The sequence below is a fragment of the Puma concolor genome, chromosome A1 (assembly GCF_028749965.1).
Source record: "Puma concolor isolate L17-30 chromosome A1, mPumCon1.1.hap2, whole genome shotgun sequence".
NCBI classification, from domain to species: Eukaryota; Metazoa; Chordata; class Mammalia; order Carnivora; family Felidae; genus Puma; species Puma concolor.
This window is the reverse complement of record NC_141667.1, coordinates 162,450,967-162,478,675: the sequence shown is the minus strand read 5'-3', so window position 1 is coordinate 162,478,675 and position 27,709 is coordinate 162,450,967. Positions and strand designations below refer to the sequence as shown.

The window sequence follows — 27,709 nt, the reverse complement described above, 5'->3', positions numbered from 1 at the left end:
ACTTTCCATTTTGTAACGCCTCTGCTCCTTTCAGTGCACGCTGATACAATTCCCTTAAAAGCTTTGTGAGTTTCTTGTGAGTCGGTTTCTAATCCACTCCACTAGTGAAAAGCCACAGCCACTAACTTTTTTGAGACAATCTCTTCTCTACTCTGGGCTCTCTCCAGGAGTTCTGTGGGGCAAAGCTCTCAATATTCTTACAAGTCCTGTGGTCTTGCTGCTTTGGAAGGGTGCGTGGGGCCCTAATTTAAATCTTTCTGAGGTCTTAACAAAGGGTCGCAAAGCCATGATCTTGGCCCCATGTTTGTTTTTCCTGGAAACAGCCCAGATTTCATCTCTGCTTGGAAGTTACTTCTTCACTTGGGAATTATTTGCCATCTGGACAGCCTGGCAGTGAAGAGCCATGTTATTTTCAAGCCCAGAAAGCCCTGGCTCCTTTATAGTTACTAGTTCTTTCTTTAGCTTATGTCTTTACTCTCACATTTTACTAGAGGAAGCTAGAATAATCCAGAAGGCAGCTTTCGCACTCTGCCTGCAGCCCTCCTTCGCTAGATCACCCACCTCCCAAAGCATGGTTTCTATTTTCCACACCACCACAGGTGACCGTGCTGCTGACCCTTCCGTGGTGGCATAAAAAGGGCTGTGCTTCCTCCAGGTTCCAGAATTTCTCCCTCCCCTTGAAGCCTCACCAAGAGCACTCTTAAGGATCACCACGCTTCTGCTAACATGCTCTTCAAGGATCCTCCAATTTTCCAAAGCCACTGGCACACTTTTCAAGTAATCTCATAGTAGCACCCTCCAGGTACCGATATCTACAGTAGCTTTCTATTGCCATATAACAAACCTCTCCAAAATCCAGTGGCTTAAAATAACAAGCATGATGTTGTTCTCTCTCAGCAGCTGGCTGGGCTCAACAAAGCCACCTCCTGGTTCTGCCACAGCTGTGGTGAGATGGTGGCTGGTGTGGAATCATCAGAAGACTCAGTTCACTAGATATTTCTGGTGTCTAGGCTGGGGAAACCCAGACAGCTGAGGGCCCCAGCGGATGGGGTCCCCCAGTATTTCTTTCATCTCTGTGGCCTCTCCACACATGTGCTCCACAGCAGGGCTGCTCCAGGGTAGACAGATGTCATGCATAAAGATCAGGGCCCCCAAGATGTGTCCCAAGGGTGCAAGAGCCAGACAGAAGCTGTACTGCCCATGATCCAGCCTCAGAAGGCAGGTGGCTTCCCCTTTGTCATAGTTTATTCATCAGGGGCAGGCAGTCACAGAGGCCCTCCTGGCTTCCAGGTTCTGGAAGAGCATGTGGGGTTGAAAATACCACTGAAGCCAGTTTTGGCAAATACAATCTGCCACAAATCCTTTAAATTATTCAAATCTTCCGAACAATTCTGTAATACTAATGTTAAAAATGTGTTTGGTTCATTAGCTTTCTAGAAGCTTATGAGCTGCTGTGTTTTAGCACATTGAAAGCCTTTGGAATAATGCTCATGAATTACGGAGTTATGCATGTTTGGTATTTTCTGCTCTTAAAAGTTGGCTTCTTTGGGGAACCCTGTATAATACTGGCTTACAAAGATGTCCAGTGGGTTGGAAAATTAATTTTGTTCTTTTCCTTTCTCATTTCGATCCCCCCCCCCAATTTGGTCCATGATTACAGTGTGCCAGAGCACGAGCTGGCCACTTCACATACAATATCTCTCCTTTTTATTCCTCTGAGATAATTACTGATATCATCATTTTGTGTGTGACTCTACTGGAGCTTAGAGAGACTTGCCCATGACCTCCTTCAAGTTCACAGCTGGCACCTTGCCATCCCCCCCCCACACACACACACACGTACACACACATGCACGCGCGCACACACACACACACAGTTCTCTGACCACTTATTGTGACCTGTTGTTCTTGGTCCTAGCATGTAGCACATTCCAACGTGTGAGCATATTTACTTGTCTGTTTTTACTGTTTGTATTGTCTGCACCTCCCACCAGGGCAGAAGAAGGTAGGGAACATTTTGTCCGTGTTCACAAATGTGTCTCAGTCAGTGCTGCTGGAATGCAGGACAAAATGAATGACTGCAGGAAGGAGAGAACACACCGGGACCTAAATCCACTGTCCATACGTGCATGTGACAGAAAACCTGGCTGCTCTGAACAGCTCAGGAACTCAGCAGAATTAGCTGTGCTTCTATGAAGGATTCCTTCAGAAGAATAAAAGACCACATTAATCAAATAGTTCAAGATTTTTGAGAACTTTTGCTATTTTAGCAACACTGTCTGCAGTTTTTTAAAATTAACATCTCGGTTTCCAGAGCCATTATAGTGAACAAGAACACGATTACAATGTATAGTAAAAATATGTTTTAAAAAGTTTTTTTGGGGGCGCCTGGGTGGCGCAGTCGGTTAAGCGTCCGACTTCAGCCAGGTCACGATCTCGCGGTCTGTGAGTTCGAGCCCCGCTTCAGGCTCTGGGCTGATGGCTCAGAGCCTGGAGCCTGTTTCCGATTCTGTGTCTCCCTCTCTCTCTGCCCCTCCCCTGTTCATGCTCTGTCTCTCTCTGTCCCAAAAATAAATAAACGTTGAAAAAAAAAATTTTTTTTTAAGTTTTTTTGGAAGTTTTTCATTTCTTTTAGGTTTATTTACTTTTTCTGAGAGAGAGAGAGAGACAGCGGGCGCACACACACATGCACGCATAAACGGGGGAGGGGCAGAGAGGAGGGACAGAATCCCAAACAGGCTCCACGCCGTTAGTACAGAGGCAGATGTGAGCCTGGAACTCACAAACTGTGAGAACTCACAAATCTGAGCCAAGATCCAGACGGGTGCAGAAATGACTGAACCACCCAGGCACCCCTGGAATTTTTAAAAATTAGCCTTTAATAAATGTCGGGGTCATATTTAAATAGTTTTTCTTCTTCGTTCATTGTTTTTCTAAATATCTCCTGTTTCAACAAGAAGTTTCCGCCTCAGTGGGCGGGGCGCCTGGGTGGCTCAGTCAGTTGGGCTTATGACTTGGGCTCAGGTCATGATCTCGCAGTTCGTGGGTTTGAGCCCCGTGTAGGGCTCTGTGCTGACAGCTCAGAGCCCGGAACCTGCTTTGGATTCTGTGTCTCCCTCTCTCTCTGCCCCTCTCCTGCTCATGCTGTCTCCCCTCGCCCCTCAAAAATAAATGTTAAAAAAATTTGAAATAATTTAAAAAAATAAGAAGTTTCCATCTTAGATGTTGTTTTTGTTTTTGTGTTTTTACCTTTTTTTTTTTTTTAAGTGATCTCTAAGCCCAGCGTGGGGCCCAAACCCTGACCCCTGAGATCAAGCGGCCCAGGCTCTTCCTGAGCCAGCCCGGCACCCCCTTCCACTTAGAAGTTCCTAGTGACATGTTGTATCTTGATTCCCGTTAAATATGTGCTTCTGTTAAGGATTCAAATATACTGGTTAATTGTAAAACTCACCCTTGGCATCTTTTTTAGAAAGTCCTTTCTAAGAAAGTAATCTCCCCAGGACATGTTGGTGTTTTGTCACCCGTATACCATTCACAAGGAGCCGAGGCCTTTCCTACAGGAAGCATCCATATGCCACTAACTAGCCAAGGTCCCTGCCGGTCCTGGGGAGGGTCGGTTCAGTCCACACTTACTTCACAGCTGTATCAGGCCCGAGGAGTGCAGGCAGAGTATGTTCCAGAAAGCAGATCTGAAAGGCCCTCCCCAGGGCTTCGCCCTTCCCCTGTGCAGGTGGCTGACCATCCCGGGCCACCTCGCTGCCCACCTGACGCCTTCCTCAACCGGTACACTTGGCCTCCAGCTGCGGGGTTTGGATAGGTCTCCTCGCTGGGAGTCCAGGGCTCTGGAGGGCGGAGGGAGGCAGGCGGGGTGCTCGCGGTGGGACCCCGGGGTAAGGAGGGGGCCTGGCTGACACCTGCGTCCCTCCCCTGTGCCCCCTCCAGCTCTGACCCGGCCCAGGCCGCACAGCGACGACTACAGCACCATGAAGAAGATTCCTCCCCGCAAGCCCAAGCGCAGCCCCAACACCAAGCTCAGCGGCTCCTCCGAGGAGATCGCGGGCGCGCGGCGCAGAGGAGGCCCGAGGTGCGCCCTCGGGGTCCCCGCGCCCCCCGCGCCCCCCGCGCGCGCCCCGCCGGAGCCCGACCCCGAGCCCGAGCCCGTGTACATCGAGATGCTGGGCCGCGCCGGCAGCCCTGAGCAGGCCGAGGCCGTGTACGAGGAGATGAAGTACTTCGCGCCCCCCGAGGCGTCCGCGTCGCCCCCAGCTCTGCCCAGTGACAGTCGGAACCCCGTCCCCGGGGAAGAGGGCGACGGGGGCTGCCTGGCCGCCGGGTCCTGCAGAGACGCATGCGACATCCCGGCCCCTTTCCCCAACCTGCTCCCTCACCGCCCCCCGCTCCTGGTGTTCCCCCCGACCCCAGTCACCTGCTCCCCGGCGTCCGACGAGTCGCCCTTGACGCCGCTGGAGGTGAAGAAGCTGCCGGTGCTGGAGACCAACCTCAAGTACCCCGTGCAGGCCGAAGGCTCCAGCCCGCTGTCCCCGCAGCACGCCAGGAACCCCAAGAGCGACGGGGATGGGCCCGCGTCCCCCGGCCCGCCCGCTCCCGGCGGCTCGCCCCCCACGCCGCCGCCTCCCCCCGCGCCCCCGACCCCCCGGCCGCCCACGCACTTCGCCTTCCCCCCGGAGCCCGTGGGCGCCGCGGCCCGAGCGACAGCCGGCCCCGACGCGCCCAGGGCGCACCAGCCGCCCCACTCTGCGCCCGCGGGGGGTGCGTGCAGCTCTCTCCCCAAGGCCCCCTACTCCCCCGGGAGGGCCACCAGGCCCGAGCACCGCAAGGCCAGCGCCAGCCCGTCCTCCCCGGTGCCCTACAGCCCCCCGAACTGCAGAGCCCTCAGCAGCCCCCTGGACGAGCTGACCAGCCTCTTCAACTCCGGAAGGAGCTTGCTACGCAAGTCGGCGGCCGGGAGGAGAATCAGGGACCCTGAAGGTAGGCGGAGAGGAGAATCGGGGACCCCGGAGGTAGGCGGAGAGGAACCCGCAGGGAGGAGAATCGGGGACCCCGAAGGCAGGCAAAAGAGGAACCCGCGCCGGGGTGCATAGCACACGGGTGTGCGTGCCTGCACACGCGCACATCCTTGTCTGTTGCTTAAACACGGCTTCGGGGGACCGAGTGGCCATTCCAAGCAGATGCCCACTTAAAAACATCTTGTGCAGCCAATATGGTCAAGGGGGTAAGAATATTTCCATTCTGCATATAAAGCCTCGTGATATGAAAATACATAGTGTCAAAACTGGGATCAGCAAAGTCTAGTGACTTCAAGGTGTTAGAGCAAGACTGAGCTTGAGCTGGTGCTCTTTTCTCTAATAATATGCTTCGTGATAACCCGGAAGTGGTATTTTTGTAGCATCACATTGCCGATTCCCGCTGCATTCACAGCTCACCACGAGTGCCCGAGGGTCCTGGGCAGAGGTGACTCCACGTGACCACCTGTCCATTCACAACCTTAGATTGCATGCTGCTCGCCTTTGTATTGCTTCGGATGAATGATTTTTCTTCGGTTCGAGTACCACCCCAGGGACATCTTAACGCAGTTCTGTTAACACCTGTATCTTCTCATTGAGTAACTCAGCCTAGAGTGGGGTTTGCACTGACCATCCACTCAGGCGGGCACAACACCTGACCTGAGCCCAAGTTGAAAGTTGGATGTTTAAATGACTGAGCCACCCAGGTCCCCCCGGGGAACAGATTCTCATAATAATCGCAACTAATGTATTCATCTTCCAAAAAACATTCTAAGGCTTTTATACAAAACCAAAATATTTCCCAATGTGTTGTATCTTAAGGAAGAAATACGTTCATATCTTCTGTCTAAGGAAGTTGTAACAGGTCCCTTTTGTCATAATGCCATCGATACCCACCCCTCCAGGTAAATGGCAAACCATTGACATCCTAGCTTTACAGACTGAGATGGGAAACTTCAAGGTGAAGAGGTTAAATGCCTTCTTCGGGTCAAGTGGTAGGAGTGGGAATAAAATGTTGACATTTTATGGACACGCGAACCTGCTGTGTCTCCAAAAGAAAATATATAAACATGTTAGCTTTCATCATTTGATTAGGAAAATTACTTTTCTGTTCAGGAAAATTACAAAAACTCTAAAATATTTAGAAAGCAATCTGAGTAAGTGACAAGTAGATCAAGGTAGGAATACTTAGCAAATGACTCAATAACTTACTCCCTCTTCATTTTTCAAAAAAAATATGCGAATTGTTTTGCTAACAATTTAAGGATAGACCCATTAAAAAATGAAATTATCCTTGTAGGTAGAGGAATGTTTGAATTTCACGAGTCATATATTGTATTCGAAGGAACAAAATGGAATCTAAGAGCAAAGCATTAAAGGAACAAATTAATATTTGCTTTTAGAACTAAAAGTTAATTAAAACCACATACAGCTCATTTTACTGGAGTTAGGAATTGGGTGAATTCTTCTTGACTTGATTGACGAAAGTGAAGTGAATGGATTTCTAGACACAATTGGTCTTCTGGAAATCTCTGAGCTGAGGACTTAGCATAGTGAGAGGTATAGTGAGGCCTCCGGCGTGGTGTGTGAATTTGCTAATTACATTTCCCTGCGGTGGCATGAACCAGTATTTGAGAACACGTATCAAAACCTCAAGTATGGGGCACCTGGGTGGCTCAGTCGGTTAAGCGTCCAACTTCAGCTCAAGTCATGATCTCACGGCTTGTGGGTTTGAGCCCCACGTCAGCCTCTGTGCTGACAGCTCGGAGCCTGGAGCCTGCTTTGGATTCTGTGGTCTCCTTCTCTCTGTCTCTCTCTCTCAAAAATAAATAAAAGCATTAAAAAAAATTCAAAAGCCCTCAAGTACAACACTGTTAGTGCAAGCCTAAAATTACAAAATATCTATTTTTCTACAGTGCGCTTTTACAAAACACTCTTAATTTGAAAAAAAAAATAGCTTGAGCCATTTACGACTTTCTCATAAACACATGAATTGGCAGCTTCTGTGCAAACACCATAGTTTTCATAACCGAAAACTTAGCAATATGAGACCAGGTCATCCCCCCACACCAGATTCCAGGAGTTCCACCTACAACGGTTGAGAACTGGGTAGTTCTTGATGGTCTGTGATGTGGGAAATAGCTTGGCACGTTTGCATGGCATGTCCTCATGGGATCTTACAGGTTATTCTTGCAGAATAAAAGAGACATAGGATGCGGAAGAGAAAAGTTTTTCGTGCTGGCACTAATCACTAGAGCTGCTACGTGATGATTAAGGTTTACACAATTTGATCCTGAAGTCAGTAATCCATTTTCTTCTGAATGAATTGAATGGCTGTTATTAATGATTTACTATAGTCTTGGGACTTCTTCCCTTTAAGGTTTTAAATCTTTTCCTTTATCCTCTTTATATTTAAAGATATCCGTATTTTCACCTGAAATGGCTTTCTTACCAAATAATCCAGTGGGTGGCTAATTCACCCTCCAGGCACCTGAATTAATTACCCTCATCTCTTGCGGTTGTGGTCTGGGGAAATTGTTCCGCCGATTTTGCAGAAGCGTTGGAAATATTCCCCTCGCTTCTTTGGAAAGTGACCTTGAGGAGATTACATTAGTAATCATTAGTACCCCGCTCTGGGCATCTCCAGTTAAAATATCAAGTACAATGAGTCCTGTGTAGTAACGAAGTCCTACCGTGTATAATTCTGCTCCGTCACTGCTCCACAGACTTAGATGTAGGATTTCACAAACATGATCTTCCTCAAAACGTTCACGTTCTGTTGACTAGTGGGTGTGCGATCTGAGATGTGCAAAGTCACTCAGATGCTAAGAGAGCAGGATGCACATCCAGACGGAAGGGTGGGGGTGGCGATGAACCCATAGCCCGAGAGGAATGATATTAGCAGTGAGTGGTTGTAGTGCTTGCCCTGTAGTTACCGTTTTAATAACCCAGTTAATTTTCCGGAGATGAAGAGTTGTCTGCTGCTATTATCCCCATTGCACAGATGGGAAGCTTAAGGCACAGAGAGGAACCCCCTTGCCCTGCGCCCATCCATCTGGGAGAGAGACATCGACATGCCTTGAGCACACAGCGATTCTGCACCCCCACCCCCCCCCCCCATCACCCGCCAGGGCAGTTCTCTTACCTACCTCTTGTCTTTAAGACAAGGTTTGGAAAGTTCACATTTGCTTACCTGAGGCGCAGCAGGTGGGAGCCATATGGTTGGGGTAGAGAAAGTGGTTACGTAAATTTAAAAATGCCAAACATGCACTTTACGGCTATTGGGGTGTATATACAATTTTGGAATACCATATGTGGGCCACTTGGCCCTTGACGTTGAGAATGACTGGATGTTTAATTATCTGTGCCTTTCTAGACGCAATTACCCCATTTGGTCCCAAAATGTTTTTCATCTGATGTCATAATATGACTAATATTATTATGCCAATTATTTCTAGTTGCTCAGTTTCAAAAATTATGAGACTTAATTCAAATGAAGGGAGAGAGTCATCGGCTGGTGTAGGCCACTAGGGTGCTCCATTGCACCAAATGGTGTCCAGCGTCTAGTTGGGTTTATTTTAGAACATGAAATAAAGTCAGCATGCTGTTCTCTCCACCCATTGAAAAGACCAGGATGATAGGAGTTGGGCAAAAATGTAGCATATCTGGAGAAGAAAGGAGGAGAGCCAGGCTGAATAAGGAAGGGTCCGATCTGCAGAATGTTCTTACAAAAATTGTTTTATTACTTTTGATATAGTGCATCCATAGTTCATAAGATATAAATAGGTAGTCAAAAATGATGTAAAGAACAACAAAAACTGTACATCTCTTTGCATATAGTCGGTGTTTATTAAATACTTATTTGGTGAAAAGCCTCCCTGAAAAAAAGCAGCCCTCGAGGCAGTTTTACTTAAAGAGAATCACCTAAGCCAAATGGAAATTCTTGTTCATCTCAAATACTTTATTTCCCTGCAGGAACATTCTGAGTAAAGAGTATTTTGAGTTTTCCGATCAGAGTGTTAGATGAATTTTCACCGTTTAATATATTATCCCATTGGGCCATTTGTTTGAAAAGGAGTTCTTTTTAAAGTTGGCCGTATGGAAGCCATCAAGCATATGCAAAAGCAGAGGGAACAGATTAATGGACTCTCTCCACGGCCAGTCTCGCTTCGTCTCTAATCCCGCCCGAGGCCCCTCCACCCCTACTGGATGATTTTGAAGTACATTCCAATGTCAAATCAATTTATCAATAAATATTTATAAATATTTTATTATTGAAGTCCTTTAGAAAAACTAAAAGATTTATTCTAGAAAGTGCTTTAGAAAAAAATGAAAGATGTATTCTTAAATCACTTTAATTAGTACGGACCACTCCGTCCACTTCAGCCTTCACAGACATGATCCACTGCTCCTAAGAGTAAGAGAAACCTGCTTCTGGAAAGCATGGCATCAGTTTTCATGACAGAGACAGAATAATTCTCTGGGGTTAGATTTCCACCGAAAATACACTACTGGCCTGTGAGATCTTCCCCAGGAGCTTCGAGGGAAACCCCTGAGGTGGGCAGCTGGCTCAGGGAGCCCCTTCTACTACCACACACACACACACACACACACACACACACACACACAGGTGTGGATCTCTAAATATTATACCCAGACTAAGGGTGAAAGACCAACGTTCCAGAAGACAAGCTACAGGTGCTTCTGAAATCAATATTTTATGAGGTTTCGATGCTTCTATGCCACGTTAGGGACAGCTACTCAGTCATTGTTTAGTAACAAGAAGAATGCTTTGAAATCACAGAAATGTTGTGCACTTCCTGGCAGAGATCTGTGACTTGCTCAAGGACGGTGTCTGTGAGCTGCCATTTGGGGACACTTTCTTCATTTCATCTCTGACGCGTTCTGGTGAGATCACAGCACAAGAAATGGGTGCGCCTTATGCATGTCTCTGCCTCCCGTGACGGGATGCAGGGCTTGGCCTCCCCTAGGCTTCCTGCCTCTACGCAGACACTTCTAGCACAGTCCAGTGCAGGGCCATTCGCCTTCCTCCCTCCCTGCACGCTTTCTCTCCGTGGTGACTTCCTGGGGGCAGGGGAGTGGCCTGAGGCATCCTGACAGCCATGAAGGGCGTGGACAGACAGGCACATAGTTTACTGATGCGTTGCTGTCTGCCTTCCTGCATCACGTAAGAGCCTCCTTCCCGTGAAACAAGGCATTCCTCCACGTTCTGGAACCATCTGGAGTTAACACTAAATGTCCCTGATTTTCCAAATGAGTAAGTCCTTTGGAAAGATGAGCTTAGCATCCCCGAGAAGCAAGTGGATATTAGGCGAGGAAGAGCCATCTAGGTTTCTCCCAGTGCCGGGGAGCTGAGCTTTGACATAAGAAGATCCCTCTCTGGGAGAAAAGGATGTTTTTCACCAAGTTCTTGGCCCTTCTGCAGGAACAGGCGGCCTCTGTGTTTGGGACGTGTTTGTAGTGTTTCTAATTTCCCAGATAATACTTGGTTCACCTCCGCTTAAAAATGAGCTTTCAGTGTTAATAAATTGGTCAGCAGCCAACCCACCTGTGTGACGAGCACAGGGCTGTCTGTCCTCTGTATCAGTTGGACACTCTTTAAAAAGCCTAATGTGTGTTGTGAATGGCTGTGACATTCTTCCCACCATTTAGATCACCTTCTCTTTATAAATGCCCGAGAATTCACACAAGGAAATTGTGCAACCGGGGGCCCGTAAGGGACTTGCATTAACTTGTAGAGCTAATTCCCTAACCCATTTACTTAATGCAAGTACAGGGCTTGCTACGGGGAGTCGAGAAATGGAGAAATCCGGCCCCTGCCCTCTCACCAACTGTCGGAGGCAGCCAGGCCCATCCAATTCAGTGAGTCAAAGTCTAGGAGAAGAGAGAGGCTTTAGCCTGAAGGTCGTAAACCATCGGTGGGTCCCTAACTGAGCTCCCAGTGGCCCGTGAGCCCCAGGGTTGTGCTCACACCTTGTTGGTGGAGAGAGGTCCTGGACCTCCTCAGATTCTCACGACACTTCACACGGTGTGCTTGGTGAGTGGCTGCCGGAGAGGCTGCAAGAACCTCACCCCAGGGCTGCCCTGCGAACAGGGAGAGTGGTACCCAACCCGGAGAGGATGGGGCCATCCAGGTGCACAAGTGGGGGAGTAGGCATGACAGCCAGGGGACCCGCTGTGTGCAGAGACACGTGAGCCTGGGGTACATGGTCCCATCAGAGCGTAGTCGTGAAGGGCAAAGAATGTACAGAGATGGAACAGCAAGCACTAGTCGCCTTGCGTGGGATGAAGGCAGGATGAGCTTTCCACCTGGAAGTTCCGTGACAAGGTCCTGAACGGTCTCCATCCTCTCTCTTGGTCACGTGGCAGTTCAGCAGGAACGCTTAGGATCTTCCCCACAAGAGTGCAAAGAGCCAGGGGAGGGAAACGAACCAGACGGATAATAGCAGTTCTAGGTATGGGCATGTGACCTCGTGTAACTGGAAATACTCAGAAATGCTGTGGAACATCTGTTAATGGTATCCTGCTAATAATATTAATAGCCAATGTTTGTGGACGGTTCTTTCCTGTTGCCCCGAGCACGCACAGTCTCTTCTGTCCCCAGATCCTCAGCCCTGTGTGAGGCCAGTGAAGCAGGTGTCAGCATTCCCCTCTGCTAATGAGCAATCGGAAACCTGGAGGGATTAAGTGATTCTCCCATAATCACAGGAACTAACAGGCCCCAGAGTCAGGAATCAAACAAGGCTTCTTTCTCCAAAACCAGGGAGAGATTTCTATTTCTGTTCCGTGAGGCCATTGTCAGCCTCGAAAACCAATTGAGATTTTGAAAAGATGCAGAGTCCCCGTCCGAGAGGATAATTACTTTTGAAAGTTACATAGGAACTCATGACCAGGAAAAGAGATGGGAATATTTTTCCTTTCCGGTGATTTTTTTTCAGCTGCCCCCATGATTGGGATAGGACAAAGGCACCCAGAAAAGCCTCCATCACTCGCCTCTTGGTGCCGTTCTAGACAAAAGAAATGAAAACAAGCAGCGGCAATTCAGTAGTTTCTGAATCATGGCAACCTAGAAACAGGTGAAGGTAATGGCCGGAAGTTAGAAATAGGTCTGGACAAAAATCTAGCGTCAGGCCTCCATTCAGGGCCCCTCGGTAAGGAATTGTTGGGGAAATATTAAGCTCACAGGTCTCACAGCCATGGTATGCTCACTAGACCGTGGTGTTTCATTATCCTTTGAAACCCGGTAGCAAAACCAAGAAGAGAGGTGTGGCAATTAAATATGTAGATCAACCCAATCAAGAAGTTACCTTTGAGTAGTGGGAATCATGGGAAATTACCTGAACATATTGGCTGTGGGTCTGTAGCCACCAGTCTTCCCAGAGACATGTATCTTGCATGAATAGCTCGTCACTTCTGCAATGAGCCAAAGGCAGCTGAGCAGCCATCACCACTGGGATGTTCTGTGATGCACTGTCAGCGGGAGAAGAATCTATTGTACCTGGAATTCTGAAGAAAAAAAAAAAAGGGGGTCGTCTTTTCAGAAGTGGATTATCTTTCATAACCAGTAAATATTTTTCATGCTATCAACCCGTTAAAGCAAGCAGCTATTGTGAATTGTGGATCTCTCTACTGGATTGTGAATTAAACTCCCACTGGGGGCTCCAAAGAGAAGCCCAGGGCTTTATCTTCGGAGGCTCTCAGCAGCTCTCCTTAAGCAAGTTAATAAAGACCTTCCTGACAATCTGCATCTCATTATTGCCACATAATACAACATCCTGGGGTTTTCTTCCTTCTGTGAAGAAATGCTTAGAAGCGACACGGTGCATGGAATGTTTTCCTAAAGACGGGCTGGATCGGTGCCATGGTCTGTCTCTCCTTAAGAGTGTTGGCCGAGGAAAACCTATTTCTTAATTGCCTACCAGCGTTCAGGTCCTTTATGCCGACTTGAATCATTTTTATGATTAATCCTCAGATTAGCCTAGAAAATCTCACACTACCTGAAAGCCGGCTCTATCCAATATCACTTTATCCAGTGCTCGGTTCCATGGGTCCACAACGGTCACCTGGCATCCGCTGTGTGCAAAGCTTCACGGGGTGCTTTCTGCTCTGGCTTTACTTCCATCTTTTTTCTGGTTTCTCCTTGAAATCTGTAACGTTCATACCCGTCCTCTGTACATTTGCAAATCACTGGCCTATTGCAGTCACACATGGTAATTGTAATAAGACAGTAAACAACAATCTCGTTTCTTTTGGTCCGCACTCAGGTGACTAGGTCCTCCAGGATGCAGGGCCCAGACAATGGCAGGCATGAGCTGCATCTGACATTACACAGCTTTACAGTGAAACCCGCCCTGTACCATGATGCCTGAGAATTGGTGCATTCCCCGGAATTGCTGAGAAACCTACAAAACAGCTTCCTCACACCCAAAAGTCTAGCTCATCACCAAACCTAATTTTGCCAAGGAAAGTTTCCTTTTAAAGAATCAGAGAACTGACGTGTACACAGTGGGTACGTGAGGGAATTTCCCAGGCAAATGTGCCTGTTTTGGATTTTGGTCTTACTATTCTTTGATGTGGAAAGATGGACAATCCAGGAAGAAGTAAGTCTGAGAGAGAAGATGGAGACAAAGCCTCGGGGGAAAACTAGGATCCCCAAAAAGGCATCTCCATGTTACCAGAAAGTGAAGCTGAGCTCCCAGCTTTTAAATTACCTTCTGACGTCACGCCAGATCCATTCGCTGGAGCTACGTTTACTTGATCTTGTTCTCAGGTGAGATCACTAGTTGGACGGAGGCAGGCTGGTTTTCGCAGCAGAATGTAGGGGACGCAGCAATGTGCAAACAACTGCTGTGATATGGGGGGGCCCCCTCCCACGTCCTTTCTTAGGTACCCAGCCAGCGCCCAGCCCCAAGACACTGTGCAGCAAAAGAGTATTTTTTAATGTATTTTATTTTCATGAGAATTGCATTGACTCTGCTTCGTCTCTTGGTATTTTGGTACCTTTACATATATCCGGTGATGGAGTCCTTCTCAGATTTTTTAATGGATAAATTGCTTTCAAAATAACGGCTGCAATCCTTAAGGAAAAAAATAGTCTACGTGCTCCATTTCCCAGACATTGGCTCGCCTTCCGGTGTTACCATGCTGTTCGAGCGCCTTCGGGCCACCCCTCGTGTCCACATAAACCTTAGCCCAACTAGAGGCTGATTGAATCACTTATGTGTCATACAAGACAGTAAAACTCTAATTGTTAACATTAATTTCACTGGTGCAGTTGTGATGTGCAGGGGTCTCCGTTCGTTTACCGATCCTTGAAATCGTGCCTAATTTACAGAGACTAAAGAGCAGCACAAGAGGCGCTGGGCTTATGTATGGTGATGAGGGATCATAAAAATGTCTTTTTAATCTGATGGTCGTTAGAAAACCCAGCGATGTGGTCCAGCTGCTAGTCAGAGAGCATTTTCATTGCTGTGAGGATTGAATCCGTCCTGGGAACCCTTTGTAATGATTTTAGGAGAAATGTCCTTTTTTTTTTTTTTTTTTTTTTTTTTTAAATTCAGGTAACAAAATAATTCTATGACATGGCCCCAAAACATGCAGTTCTTTTCAGGCACTAAAAAAAAAAAAAAATTAGACACTAACACCGGGCAATTTGCCCCAAGTTTTGTTCATTTATTTAAAAAATGCATTGAGGATCTGTTTTGTGTCAGGCATTGTACTAAGTTGTATGGATTTTTCAGGTCAAATGTGGGGACTGTTCAGAAGCAGCAGACAGCAGGGAAACATGAAAAATCCAATGGATCCAGGCGGTGGGAAACGGCTTGTGTGAAAACACCATTTGGGTGTCACAGAACGCCACTTCCCCTCCATGTGTGTGCAGTGCAGCATTTTTATTCAGTTCATTCCATTCTTCTTCATCTTTAGGTGCTTACCATGACCCATTAAGTTGATTTCCCAACCTATAAATATGTCTTTTGGAGCACTGGTCTAGAAGGTGGGGTTTATATGGAGGGACAGGAGTGGGGCGGAGGTGTTAGACCAAACATGAGGAGAGGGAGCTCCAGGACAGGTGGACCCCGGCCTTCATGCTAGGGGCCAGTCTGTGCTCTGTCGTGCACTATGGTCATAGGGTTTTATACAAGGGCATGGTGACATGGTCAAGTTAGGTTTGGGGGTACCTACACGAGGCCGCGTGGGTAGAATAGGTGTCTCTCTCTCTCTCTGATTTCTCTATATTCATGTAAATGTAAACATATAACTTTAGCAAGGATTCATGAGAAATGCTTAGTTGTGGGGCATGCGGAAAGGGGATTGCACCTGCCAACCGGCCATTTGGTGGTTTCTTCCTTCTCTCCTGGAAGAAAGGAGAACCCATTTGAGACACAGGGGCAGCCTTGCCCTACAGGGTCCCAGTGTCCTCCCTCTGAGTAACTGACATCTATACTGTGACATGTCACTGCGGCGGCTCAAGGGAAATCCAAGCACAGGCACACATGAGTTTAGAGGCCTAAGGAATTAGCAATGCCAACCAGCCAATGTGGGCAGGTGGGGCTGTTCCTCAAGAGACGAGCACGGTGCCACCTTGCTGTTGTTAAAATATTGAAATATCTCTGTACCAGTTGGAAGTGACTGTCATTCAGGGCCTGTGGGGTCCCCAAGCCCAGCACCCGCCCCATCCCGCCTTGGGTGTCCTGGCCCCAGGCCTGTCCAGTTTCTTCTCGGTTAGATGTTGACACAACGGGCTTGAGGTAAATGGTTTGTGCTTATTCGGTTGGTGTTGGCCCGTGCCCTTTGGGTTTAAATAGTTGAGGTGGGCAAATTTTGTGATTACTCCTGAACAAGGAGTTTGAAAAGACTCAGCATACATCACTGCGATTTTTTTTTTAACTCTTGCTGATTTTACTGGTTCTCTCTCACCTGCCGCAGTCACATGGTTGAAATTAATGTCCGAAAGTAGAGAGCTCTCCTGTCCGGAATGACAGGCATGTGGATCAGTAAACCTCTAGTCATGCTCAAGTCTATGTGATGGAGATCGGGGCTGGCTGGAGGGCTGGGAACATCAGGGTAGGACTGGAATGTGAGCCAATGTCCCTGAAATGGAGGAACATAGATTATATTATTCTTAAGGACCAAAGCTGTTATCCTTTTTTTTATGTATATGAACTTCTTTTTAATGCTTATTTATTTTGAGAGAGAGATAGAGAGCAAGTGGGGAACGGGCAGAGAGAGAGAGACAGAGAATCCCAAGAAGACTCCGTGCTGTCAGCACAGAGCCCGACGCAGGGCTCCATCCCACAAACCGTGAGATCATGACCTGAGCCCAGATCAAGAGTTGGACGCTTAACCTACTGAGCCACCCAGGCGCCCCCAAAGTAGTTATTCTTAAAGCAGATTATCTATTAAAGATCCAACAAGGGCTCTATTACTAGCTACATATAAAGGCGACCAAATACCGGGAGGACAAAATAGACTCCATACAGTTCTCACAAAAATTAAATAAATGCCCTCCGAGGTTCTATCAGATCCAGGGATGGACGTTGACGTAAGAAAGGATGCGTGTGCCAGTAGAAGGGCATGGGACTCCTCTGTGTTCCATCACGCGATGCCCCACGGGTGTCACAAACACTACATGTTCCTGATAAAAGAGCAGAATATTATCCTCCTCGCCTTGGAAAGTGAGGGGGACCCGTTTCCCTAAACCAAAGCGCTCCCCCGCCAGGGCCCACAGAGCTGCATTCCATGACTCCTGGATTTACATTACCACCTGGCACTTGGGAAATGTAAAAATAACAGCAATATAAATAACCGCATGACCTATGAAATTACACATGAGGAATGGGTCTCCGGGCCAGGCCAGCGTGTTGTTTAGATGTTGCATATTCAGCTAATTATAGGAGAGGCGAGCTACCCAAGCACACGGAAAGGGAAGGGATTGGCGTGATTTGTTTCCCATTATGGCAGGGACAGAATGGATAGATGGGCACAAAAGGATCCAGCTAGTTAAATTTAAAGGAAAATTGGCCCGACATAATTTTCTGTGCATTTCTGGGTTCTAAAAGCCCTATTTATACCCACAGGCATTTTTTAGCTTTACTATTCTTCCCCGGCTCAGCACATATGTTGTTGAAGATATCACTCTATTTCCTGACTCAGTTGGTGTTTTCTAGTGCAACCCCCTCCTTGCACTTAGCAGGGGAGAGGGTGGCAGGAGTTCGGAGCGGGGGACGAGGAAGCATTGCCGTTCCAACCTACTTAGCCTGGAGGGTCAGTGTCTGTGGCACTTGCTGGCACAGAAGAATGCTTAAAACATAAGTTCAAGGGGGGATTTTGATCTACTCAAGAACGGCGATTTCATAAGGGTTGTTAAAGAGTAGGAAGGTGCACTGGGGGCCGGAGTTAGCCTTTTAAGATCAGTAGCGTCGGGAAATTATGTTTTCTCAACCCACGCAGCCTTTGCAACTGCTACAGTGCTCTATTTTTTGTTTTCTGTTTTCCTAAGCAATCAAGTTCCTATGGAAATACAACTGGATCGTGGGACGCAGGTGCGTCCCAAGAGTAATCGCATGGGAATCCGGTTTTCCGTCTCCAGTGCCCTGATACTTTTAGACCCTGCAGCCCTCCCTTGACACCTTTCTGCAAATATGAGCAAAGGGGCGATAAAGTCAGATTCACATGGCTTAGGGTCCGTTACACCTGTGCTGTACAAAAGCTATAGAGACTGAGCGTGCACCCCTCAGTGTGAGCAGACGCACCCCCTGTAGGGAAGACCCCAGTCTGCATATATCTCATGTCTCTTTGCGCAAGCCTGCACATGAGGTCTGTCTGCTTATTTGAGGTTAGGATCAGACACTGTCTGTGGGAATCCTTACACTTGACATTTGTCTTTCTCTGAGGCAATAAGCCATATGTTTGGGTTGTGCTATCGTGTATTTTTTTTTTTTTTTTAGAGTTTAATTCACTTCCTAGAAACTTGTTATAGCAGAATGCAGGGCAATTTGGGAGTGCTAAACCCTTATTTGTATTTCTTCCTCTAAGATTTTAGAAAAATCAGAGGCGTAAAAGACATTGTTCCTTGTAATACAAACTAGATGCCGACTTGGGCTAAGTGATCCCATCCAAATTTAATTACACACCATCTATGTGTATCTGTAAGCACAGTCCAGCCGTAACTCCTAAATTTTAGGAACGAGAACTCGAGAAGTAGCAGGACTATGCCAGCCACGTCTCTCGCCGTTTGTACCTTTCCTTAATGCCAAAGAGGAAAAAGCAAGCACATTCCCTTTGCGCATAGCTTTTCTAGAAGAGGAATTTTCCTATAGAGTTGCGGAATGAATCCCAGCCAGCATGAGTAATGAGTTGAAAATGTATTTTCACATTTTTTCTGCCTTGCATAGCACTCTCGGTATTAAATCAGTCAAACGGCTATAGTTTGTTTTTCTCTCCTGCGTTACTGAAACCTGGATCCTGTCTCCTATGTTTCCAAAATACACTCTAAAATTATCTCCAGTTCAGGTAACTAAGAACGAAATGACGTGCTTAGCATTCATCTTAAAGGAACACACTGTGGCTCATTCCTTACTTGTTCTGTACGACCTTTCAGTGGCATGGGTGCCCTCAGTCCCCCTTTGTCCCTCCGCCCTGTCTCCCAGCCCACACCTGCCTGCTTGTGTCCACCGTCACTGGGCCTCACCTTCTGCTGCCCATTGCCGGGGGGTGGGTGGCATCGCTCTCCTGCAAGAGACCCTCCCTGCTGAGGGATGCTGGAGTCTCTCCCACACACGGTCTTCTCAGTCCTAATAAATGCTCTGCTTCAAATCATTGCCACTCTGTTTAGGCCTTGGGCATGTGGCTGTCCCTTGAAGGTCGATGTGCACAGCCCCAGACTTGTCCTGTGTCCACTCACCTCGGCTGGTGCTGACTTACTGAGGTCCCTCAGCTCCAAGGGACCTGTAACTCGGACCTCCCTGCCCAGCTGGTCCTTCTGACCCTGCCCAAGCCTAAATGCTCTGTGCTCTTCTCTCTGAACTTTCCTCCAGCCTCATCCAGCTGGACACATTTTTGCTAGATTAATAACATTTAAAAATTACAGTCTTGGGGCACCTGGATGGCTCAGTCCATTGACGGTCCGACTCTCAATTTCGGCTCCAGTCATGATCCCAGGGTCATGGGATCAAGCCTGGTGTTGGGCTCTGTGCTGAGCGTGGAGACAGCTTAAGATTCTCTCTTCCTCCCTCTGCCCCTCCCCCCCCAATACAGTCTTTATGTTATGCCCTTCCTTACCTAAGAACGTGCTAGACCCCACTCTGGTGACGGTGCATAAGTTGCAAACTTATGCCCACTTCTCTCTGCCCTTTCCCTCTCCTCTCTCTTCTCTCCTCCCTCCCCTCCTTTCCCCTCGTCTGTGGGCAGAAAGGCTTTCCAGACAGTCGTTTTTGCCAGACATTGAAGATTATACCATGGTGGGGGACAGGTGTGGAAGTGTCTTTAAGAAAAAGAATAAAAATGATGGGGCGCCTGGTGGCTCAGTTGGTTGAGTGTCTGACTTCAGCTCAGGTCACGATCTCACAGTTGAAGAGTTTGAGCCCAGTGTCGGGCTCTATGCTGACAGCTCGAAGCCCAGAGCCTGCTTCGGATTCTGTGTCTCCCTGTCTCTCTGCCCCTCCCCCGATCATGCTCTGCCTCTCTGTCTCTCTCTCTCTCTCTCTCTCAAAAATAAATAAGCACTAAACATTTTTTTTTAAAGAAAAAGAATAAAAATGACAATTTAGGGAGTGAATTGAAGGTTTATTTAAAATGAGGAAATAAAGCAAAGCTGTCTCATGCAAGCGATAACTACACGCATTGACCAACTGACCCTTGGGTTTCTGACTTGGCCTTTGCAAGTGAGTGTGAGTCTGGGACCCTCACGGCCACGACTCCTGGTCAACCCCCCTCTGCCCCTGTCCAGGCACCAAGATTCCAGAGCCAACATCTGTCACTCTCCTTGCAGTTCTCTGACATTAAAGTTCCTAAAACCATGTAAACTAAGGTCTGAAAAACCTGACCACGCATAAACCTTGCTGATTGGTAGCACAGTAGTAGAAACCTGAATGCTTACTGTGGGTCAGGAACAGATTTCAAAGATCCCAAAGCCCTTTCCTCCACTCAAGTTAACAAGCAGGTGGAAAACAACCAGCTCTGGCCCTTTGAATATGGAGAAAACGTCCCCCTCGCACAACGTGAAATTTTCTTCACCTCGTAATTTTAAATAAGTAGAGATTAGAACTCAAACGTGTAAAAACAGTGGAAGTCTTTTCACGATTCCAGTAATCTCTTATGAACGAGGAGCAACTGTTCCTGACTTTTCTCACTCATCGTTCACGTGAATTCTTCAGCCAGTAACTTCGTCAGTTCTTCCAATTACACAACACGTAGTTTCCTTTTAGAAAACAAAGTCTCTATAGCAATTTTGTCATAGCGATTCGTTTATTCTTTATTCTATTTTTTCTTTCTTTTTTTTTTTTTTTTAATTTTTAACGTTTATTTATTTTGAGAGACAGAGTGCGAGCAGGGGAGGGGCAGAGAGAGAGGGAGGGAGACACAGAATCTGAAGCAGGCTCCAGGCTCCCGAGCCATCAGCACAGAGCCCAACGCGGGGCTCGAACCCACGAACCGTGAGATTACGACCTGAGCCAAAGTCAGACGCTTACCCGTCTGAGCCACCTGGACGCCCCATCTATTTTTTCTTTCTTTCAGCAAATATTTTATCGAGCACCTACTCTGTGCCCGTACTTGCACTCCACAAGGGGCAGGCGGAAAACAAATGATGGGAGTGGAATGTGCCTGTCGTGAGAAGGACCACCCAGGGCGCTAAAGCCAGGAGTAAGGAAAGAAACTGACCTGAGGCGGAGAGAGGTGCTATCTTCTAGAAGGTGGTCCAGAAAGCCTGTCTGCTCAGGGCAGATTTGAGCAGAGCCTAAGCTACACACAGAGCTCCGTCCGTGCTCTCTCCAGACAGGGGGATGTGTTAGCAGAGGGGCCCCAGGCTTAAGTGGCAAGGGCGTAGTTGGAAATGAGGTCCAGGACGAGCCGGGAATCAGGTGGTGGATGGTCTCAGCCACAGGAAGCCTTTGGATCTCAATCTAAATGAAATAAGAAATGAGTGGAGAGACTCGACTGGGCAAATGGCACCGTCTGACCTAGGCTTCTCAGCCTCAGCCCCACGGACATCCTGGGCAGGACCATTCCTCACCGCGGGGGTGGGCTGGCTGGCTGTGCATTGCTGGAGGTGTTGCAGCATCGCTGACCTCTACCCACTAGATACCAGCAGCCACCCCCTTCTCCAGTGTGAGGACTAGAAACGTCTCCAGACACTGCCACGTGTCTCCTGGTGGGCAATATCACCTTCTCTTGAAACCCAGTGTTCAAAGGATCCCACCCACCCGGTGTGATATTTTCGTTACATAAAAACGAACACAGCAAAACTGAATTCCTGTTTTCTGAGATTTGCTAGAACTCTCCCCCTAGATTAAGATTCAACTCAACTGTGTCCACGTTGCATGCTTGTGTTTAACAATCGTATCCCAGTGGAAAGGCCAAGGCTTTATCTTTGAGTCAGATCCCAGGGTGATTCATTTCTCCCGTACCTGTAACAACAGCACCAGGCAGGGGTCACAGAGCAGTCCTGTTTACAGGCTGGGAGAAAACAGCACAGGTATTCAAATTAACTCGTGTGGTGAAGCAGCCAACCAGAGGTGCCACTGAATTGCATAAACCACTGATTACACAACACGCGCAGATACAAAAGTGATTCAGGCATACCTCGAATCGTTATACAGGATTTTACAGCACACACGCCTGTATTTGTTTGCTTAGATTTCCTGAGAGTCTCAGATATTTTCTTTTGCTGTGACTGTGACCGCCTTTTCTTCACCCTCAAAACCCCAGCGGCCACCGCATGGAGGCGTGAACAGGCTTCGCGGCTTGGTTTGCTCTGGGTGATTCCTCTTAGAATTCTCCCTAAAAGATGCACTCATATTTGCACAATGATAAGTAAGACTTCTCCAGGCTTCATGCCGCTGTCCTCTTGATTTTTCGCTGCTGGAGTTCCTTCACTGCCTAAGTGCAGGGTCCAGGCACACTCTCCACGAGGAATGTTGTAACCACTTGTGTACCGAACTGCCCCTTTACAGCAAAATCAAAGTGTTGAGCGTTTCTGTGTTTGACCCTCACTGTAGTTGAATCAGGCATTAACAAGTTGGGGCACAGACGTCTTTGCGTGTTTGGATTTAACTTGGAGCAAAGGCGTTTATGAGCAGAGGCTGACACAGAATTTAGTAAGCCAAGAACCATCCCCGCAATTAATATTAATGAATATTGGATAACGCCAAAGTGGAGACGTCTATATCGATGTTGCAACTCTTTCAGTGGCTGGAATATAATGCTTACCCTATGGTTCTCAGTTCATTACCACCGAGGCACGGTGATCCAATAAAGCCACAGGAAAACAGCTGCCTTATCCTTTCGATCAGCAAATGAAATGATGGAAGACTTTGCATAGAAGGGCCAAGCGGAGTGAATGTGGGTGGATGGCGGAGCCGGCCCGCCCCGGTCTGAACCCGGCTGCAACACCTACTAATTGAGAAAGGTTTGCGTGTGGGTAACCTCCCCAAACCTCAGTGAGCTCATCTCGAAAACGGGCGTGGAAGAGACAGCTGCTCAGAATCAGAAAAACCAGATGTCACCTCTAGCAGAGCGGTGGCCCAGCATAAACCCCCAGGCCATGGTAATTTTTGTCAGAGCAAAGTGAATGATCACCATCAGATTGGCCGTGAGTGCTTGCCTTTTACATGAAGAAGGACTTAAATCCTCTTTCCAGTCCAAAGCCATCCTTGGGTAGACATATGCTTTTAAGGTAAAACTATAAAGAAAATTTTAGTAGGTCGTGTAAGGATCCCAGCCTCACGTGTAGGACAAATTTAAAATCAGTCCTTGGCTACAGTTTAACCTGACTGGAAATATTTTTAAAACACTCATAGCAAAATGGGAGGTGTTGACTACAAATACGTGGGTTATTTACGAGCTGGGAATCAGTTATGAGGGAAACTAGCATTGAGCGTTGGTACCAAGAGTGTAAGCAGTATCTTGGAGGGTTGAGTTTTGTCCCGCCAGATGGAAGGGGACTGTCCCGAGTTACCCAGTGAGGGGCTTTCTGGCTCACACCCTTCGTAAGCTCCTTCCTACGGTGGCCTCCCAGGCCCCGGGCCATATGCCTGTCCCCGGTCCCACCTGCCCCTTCCTTTCACATGCCCAACCCATTAGGACCCTACACCCTGGTTCCTGCCTTACGTGTTCATGCGCGTGGGACATCGTCTTTCTCCACAGTCACTTTTTTCCCTCCTTCTCTGAGCCCCAGTGCGACCCCCTAAATATGCTTCCCTGACCAAACTGCCTGACACGGTGACTCTCACCCCCGCTGCCCTTCAGCTTTGTACCCAGCCTGGAGGCTGCCACTTTTAATAATCCGCTCGTTTGTTTACTTCTTGGTTGTCCTACTGGGAGGTGAGCATCATAATCGCATCTGGAGCATCCGAAGAGTGTCACCTAGTAGGCATTCAGCAGGCAAGTGAATTAAAGAATGAAAAAAAAGTAGCGTGAAGAGAGGCAGATAAATATGTCTTGAGATGGCTTTAAAATTTTTTTTAACGTTTATTTATTTTTGAGAGACAGAGCTCAAGCAGGGGAGGGGCAGAGAGAGAGAGGGAGACACAGAATCCAAAGCAGGCTCCAGGCTCCGAGCTGTCAGCACAGAGCCCGACGCGGGGCTCGACCTCAGTCCACAAGATCGTGACCTGAGCCGAAGTCAGATGCTCAACTGACTGAGCCACCCACACCCTGGAGATGGCTTTAAATCCAAACCAGTTTTACTGACTTTCAGATTTTTTTAAATGGCAAACTACAGTCAACCGAATGAAATAGATACTCATTTAGTGCCAGCCTGTTCGATAACTGCTCATTGTCACGCCCTCACATGGTTCTGACCCCCGGATCTCACGTTCACCACTGTTCTTATGCACACTGGCTGGGCTAAAGCCTTTCTGCCTGGTTCCTGTCAGGAGCTGCAGTGGCTCCCTCGGTCCCTGGAATCTCAACTCCCCTGCACGGTTTTCAAAGCTCTGTCCATTTTGCCTTCATCCAGCATTTGCTACCTAAAAACTCCTTCCCATCTGGGCAGACCTAGCTCCTCTCTGTGCTTTTGGGCCAGACTCCACTTGTAAATGACAGGCCACTGTGGGTGCTCTGACCAGGAGTCCCACTGGTGGGCAGGAAGAGGCGGGGCTGGTGAGGACGGGGTGCTCTAGGTCCGGGGAGTGCATACAGCAAAGCACAGAAACACGGGTCAGTAAGGAGCTCTGGATATGCCTGGATATGCAGCGCCCCTTGAATGTAAGGTCAAGGGCAAGGGGAGATCATGTCTAGAGGGAAGAGTTAAAAAGGGTCATGGCAGGTGCAGCCTGGAGGCACAGCTCTGGACTGCTGGCCTTCTCCCTTTTTCTTTCCTCCCTCCTTCCATCCTTCCTCCCTCCCTCCATCCTTCTCCCTCCTTCCTTTTCTCCCTCCCCCCATCCTTCCTTCTTCCATCCAACCTTCCCCCTTCTTCCCTTCCTCCCTCCCTCCTTTGGGATCACTGGAGATGAACTGTTCTGCCACATGTAAAGTATAATAAAACGAATTATGCTTTTTATCCCTTTAGAATAATTTGTTAGCCTAAAACTTGAGAAAGGCCAACCTAACAGCAGTCACAATCCACTGTGTCCCAGCACACAACGATCAGAAGCAGCATGCTTATTCTGGGGTGAACAAAAATCCCCCAGTACGTTGGAGCTTTTTGAGGTCCCTGGGGAAGCAAGAGCCAATCACGGCTCACTGGCCAGTCCAACAGAGGGGTCCCGATTGGGGGAATGGGAGGTGGCGAGGGCCACACCTGACCCCGTGATGGACAGTTGTGCTTGCTTGACATGCTCTGGTCTATGGCACTTGCTGTGTTTTACTTTATTATTCCTACATAATTAAAAAAAAAAAAATCTTCATTTGGCTCTTTGGCCTAATATGGACAACAGTTTCCATGTTCATAGATCTCCAAGCCCCCGATGGGGGACGGACAGTGAACAATTAGGTAATGTGGTTAGTGTACAGAATCCAGAAGTGGGGTTGTAAAGTTTAATCTTCCTAAATGGATAATAACTAATTTTGTAATGATGCCGAAAATATACTTGTGATTTTTTGCAATCTAGAGGGTTGGCTCAGCTCTGCTTAATTTAATAATTGAGAAAACTTCTGAATTTATTTCCATGCTTCTTTTAGGAAATAGTGCTCTCAAGACACACAGGGCTACAGTGACAGGTTATTAGACTACGACATCAAACTTTGTGTATAGATATGCTTGAAAATAACAAATCATGAAATTCATTATCACCACTTAATATTTCCTATGATGTGTTAGAGTGTTGTGGCAAAATTCGGTGAATATTTTGTAGGCCATAAAGTTAATTAACGGTGATTATGAATTTACCATACAATTAAGGTTTCATTTGGTAAGTTTTATTATTTTCTTCTACTATTTTATTAAATTATTCGGTCCATCTTATCAGTAAAGAATAATCCTTTCCGAAATTTGTTTTAGGTTTTGAGACTAACATGAACCTAACTGGCCGAGATGATCCTGGTAGAGCAGAAATTGTATCCGAGACTCAAGACAGAAATGCAAATAACCATGGAATTCAATTATCTAATTCACTCTCAAGTGCTATCACGGCTGAAAATGGGAATTCTGTCTCAAATGGTAAGTGCTTTTTAAACTCGGAAGTAAATAGATGAAAGTATTAAGCTCTATCAACTTTCTAGGGAGAATGGATTTGAGACATAAAAATGAAGTAGGCTTAAAACCTGGAACATAGATCATAAACTTTACTGTAGGGTGTATTGTAGCATTTTATTGGTTAGGTTAAAGAATTACAGTTGCATTTGGTGTTAGTTGACTTTTCAGAGATTGTTACAGAGTATCTCATATGTGGGAACCAATATAAAATGAGCTTATACAGGACCAAAGGAGGAGATAGGTGCTTTAACAATAGTTTTAATTAAAAAAAAAAAAAAAAAAAAAAACCATACCTTTTTCTTCTCATCTCTGAATGGTGTGAAGGGAAATAATATTGAAGTCATGGTAAACACCAAACAGGCCTTAAGCATTTAATTGGAGAGTATCAATGAATGCATCATCTAGAACTTGGCTAGACTGTGTGTATCCAAAATAGTGGCTTAGACAAAGCCACTTGGATCTTGGGAAGATTCAGACCAATCTTTTCCTGAGAACATGCAGAAAAGCTGGCCAAAATTTTCTTTGTTGTTTAATCTGATTAAAGGCACTAGGAAACTATTAAGACAGTGAGATCCTGGGAAGACACTGAGGAAGGCGGTATGGAATGTATAGAGGCCAAGCAAGGAGGCTGACATTCTAGGCTTTTCTCTGAGGGACGTCCAGGGCACTTTCCTCGTCCCCAGAAGGCAACTCAGAGGCCGGGAGGGACTTCTGACTGCCTCCAAGGATTGTGGGGAGACTAAGTCCAGGGCCTGCCAAGGCCATGGGCTGGAGCTTTGAAGTGTCCAAAGGTCAGGTGGACCCAACTAGAAGCCACAGCACAGTTATGGATCATTTCAATCCCTGATGTTGGATGGAGGTCCTCCCGGACTGACAGGGCCCACCGGCGCCTGGGAGGCAGAGTGTGTGTGTGTGTGTGTGTGTGTGTGTGTGTGTGTGTCCCAAAGGACAATTACAGCATCTGAGGCTTCAAACTGCTCTAACAGACCATTTTTCAAATAATTCAACACATAGTCAAAAAAAACCAAGCACATGAGGACAGAAAGCAAGATGAAAAATGAACAAGCAGAAATATCCGTCGATTGCCATTACATCCATGGGGTCCCGAAAGATTGGAGTTCAAACGCACATACTTTAAAATAAGTATGTTTACACTCTGCCCAAGGAGATAAAGGAAGGAATCAGCAGAAACAATGGGAAACTATAAAAACGTGTCAAATGGAAATTCTGAAATTGAGAAATAGTCATAAAATTAAGTACAACAGAGGATGGGTTTAAAGTTAATTAGACACAGTCATTTGGGAGAAAGGAAAAAAAAAAAAAAAAACCTGGGGAAGTGGGAGATAAATCAGGGGATATCTGGAATGAAACACAAAGAAGCAAAGAGAAGATTAAGGATTCCAGAAAGTGTTTGGAGACATGGAAGTCTTGGTTGAGAGAGTCATCGGAATTTTAGAGAAAGAGATTATGCAGGCAGCAGAGAAGACTGTGTCCATGTGAATGCCTGTGTGCAAATGATTATTGATAATCACCTACAATGGATATCCTTCCAGGAGCCTGGGGGGGCTCAGTTGGTTAAGTGTCCAACTTCGGCTCAGGTCATGATCTCACGGTCCATGAGATGGAGCCCCGTGTTGGGCTCTGTGCTGACAGCTCAGAGCCTGGATGCTGCTTTGGATTCTGTGTCTCCCCCTCTCTCTGCCCCTCCACCACTTGTGTTCTCTCTCTCTCTCAAGAATAAATCAGCATTAAAAAATACACATATTTAAAATGGATACCTTCAACTGGTGACCGGGTCATGTTCGTT

The 27,709-nt window shown here is 47.2% G+C and overlaps 1 protein-coding gene and 1 long non-coding RNA gene across 3 annotated transcripts in view; one reads left to right on the top strand and one right to left on the bottom strand.

Annotated features, from left to right (window-relative positions):
* The window catches only part of MYO16 (myosin XVI), a 620,603-nt gene that overhangs the window by 550,185 nt on the left and 42,709 nt on the right, over window positions 1–27,709 (top strand). For both annotated transcript variants that reach the window (XM_086708430.1, XM_086708429.1), the window contains exons 32-33: window positions 3,943–4,989; window positions 25,708–25,866. In XM_086708430.1, coding sequence (XP_086564556.1) covers window positions 3,943–4,989; window positions 25,708–25,866 — 1,206 coding nt within the window. The remainder of the gene's footprint in view (window positions 1–3,942; window positions 4,990–25,707; window positions 25,867–27,709) is intronic.
* On the bottom strand, window positions 15,687–21,705 carry LOC147584623 (uncharacterized). The gene is made up of 3 exons (XR_015255690.1): window positions 21,570–21,705; window positions 20,925–21,166; window positions 15,687–16,136 (listed from the first exon to the last, which is right to left on the bottom strand). It is a non-coding gene; the product is annotated as an uncharacterized LOC147584623 (long non-coding RNA).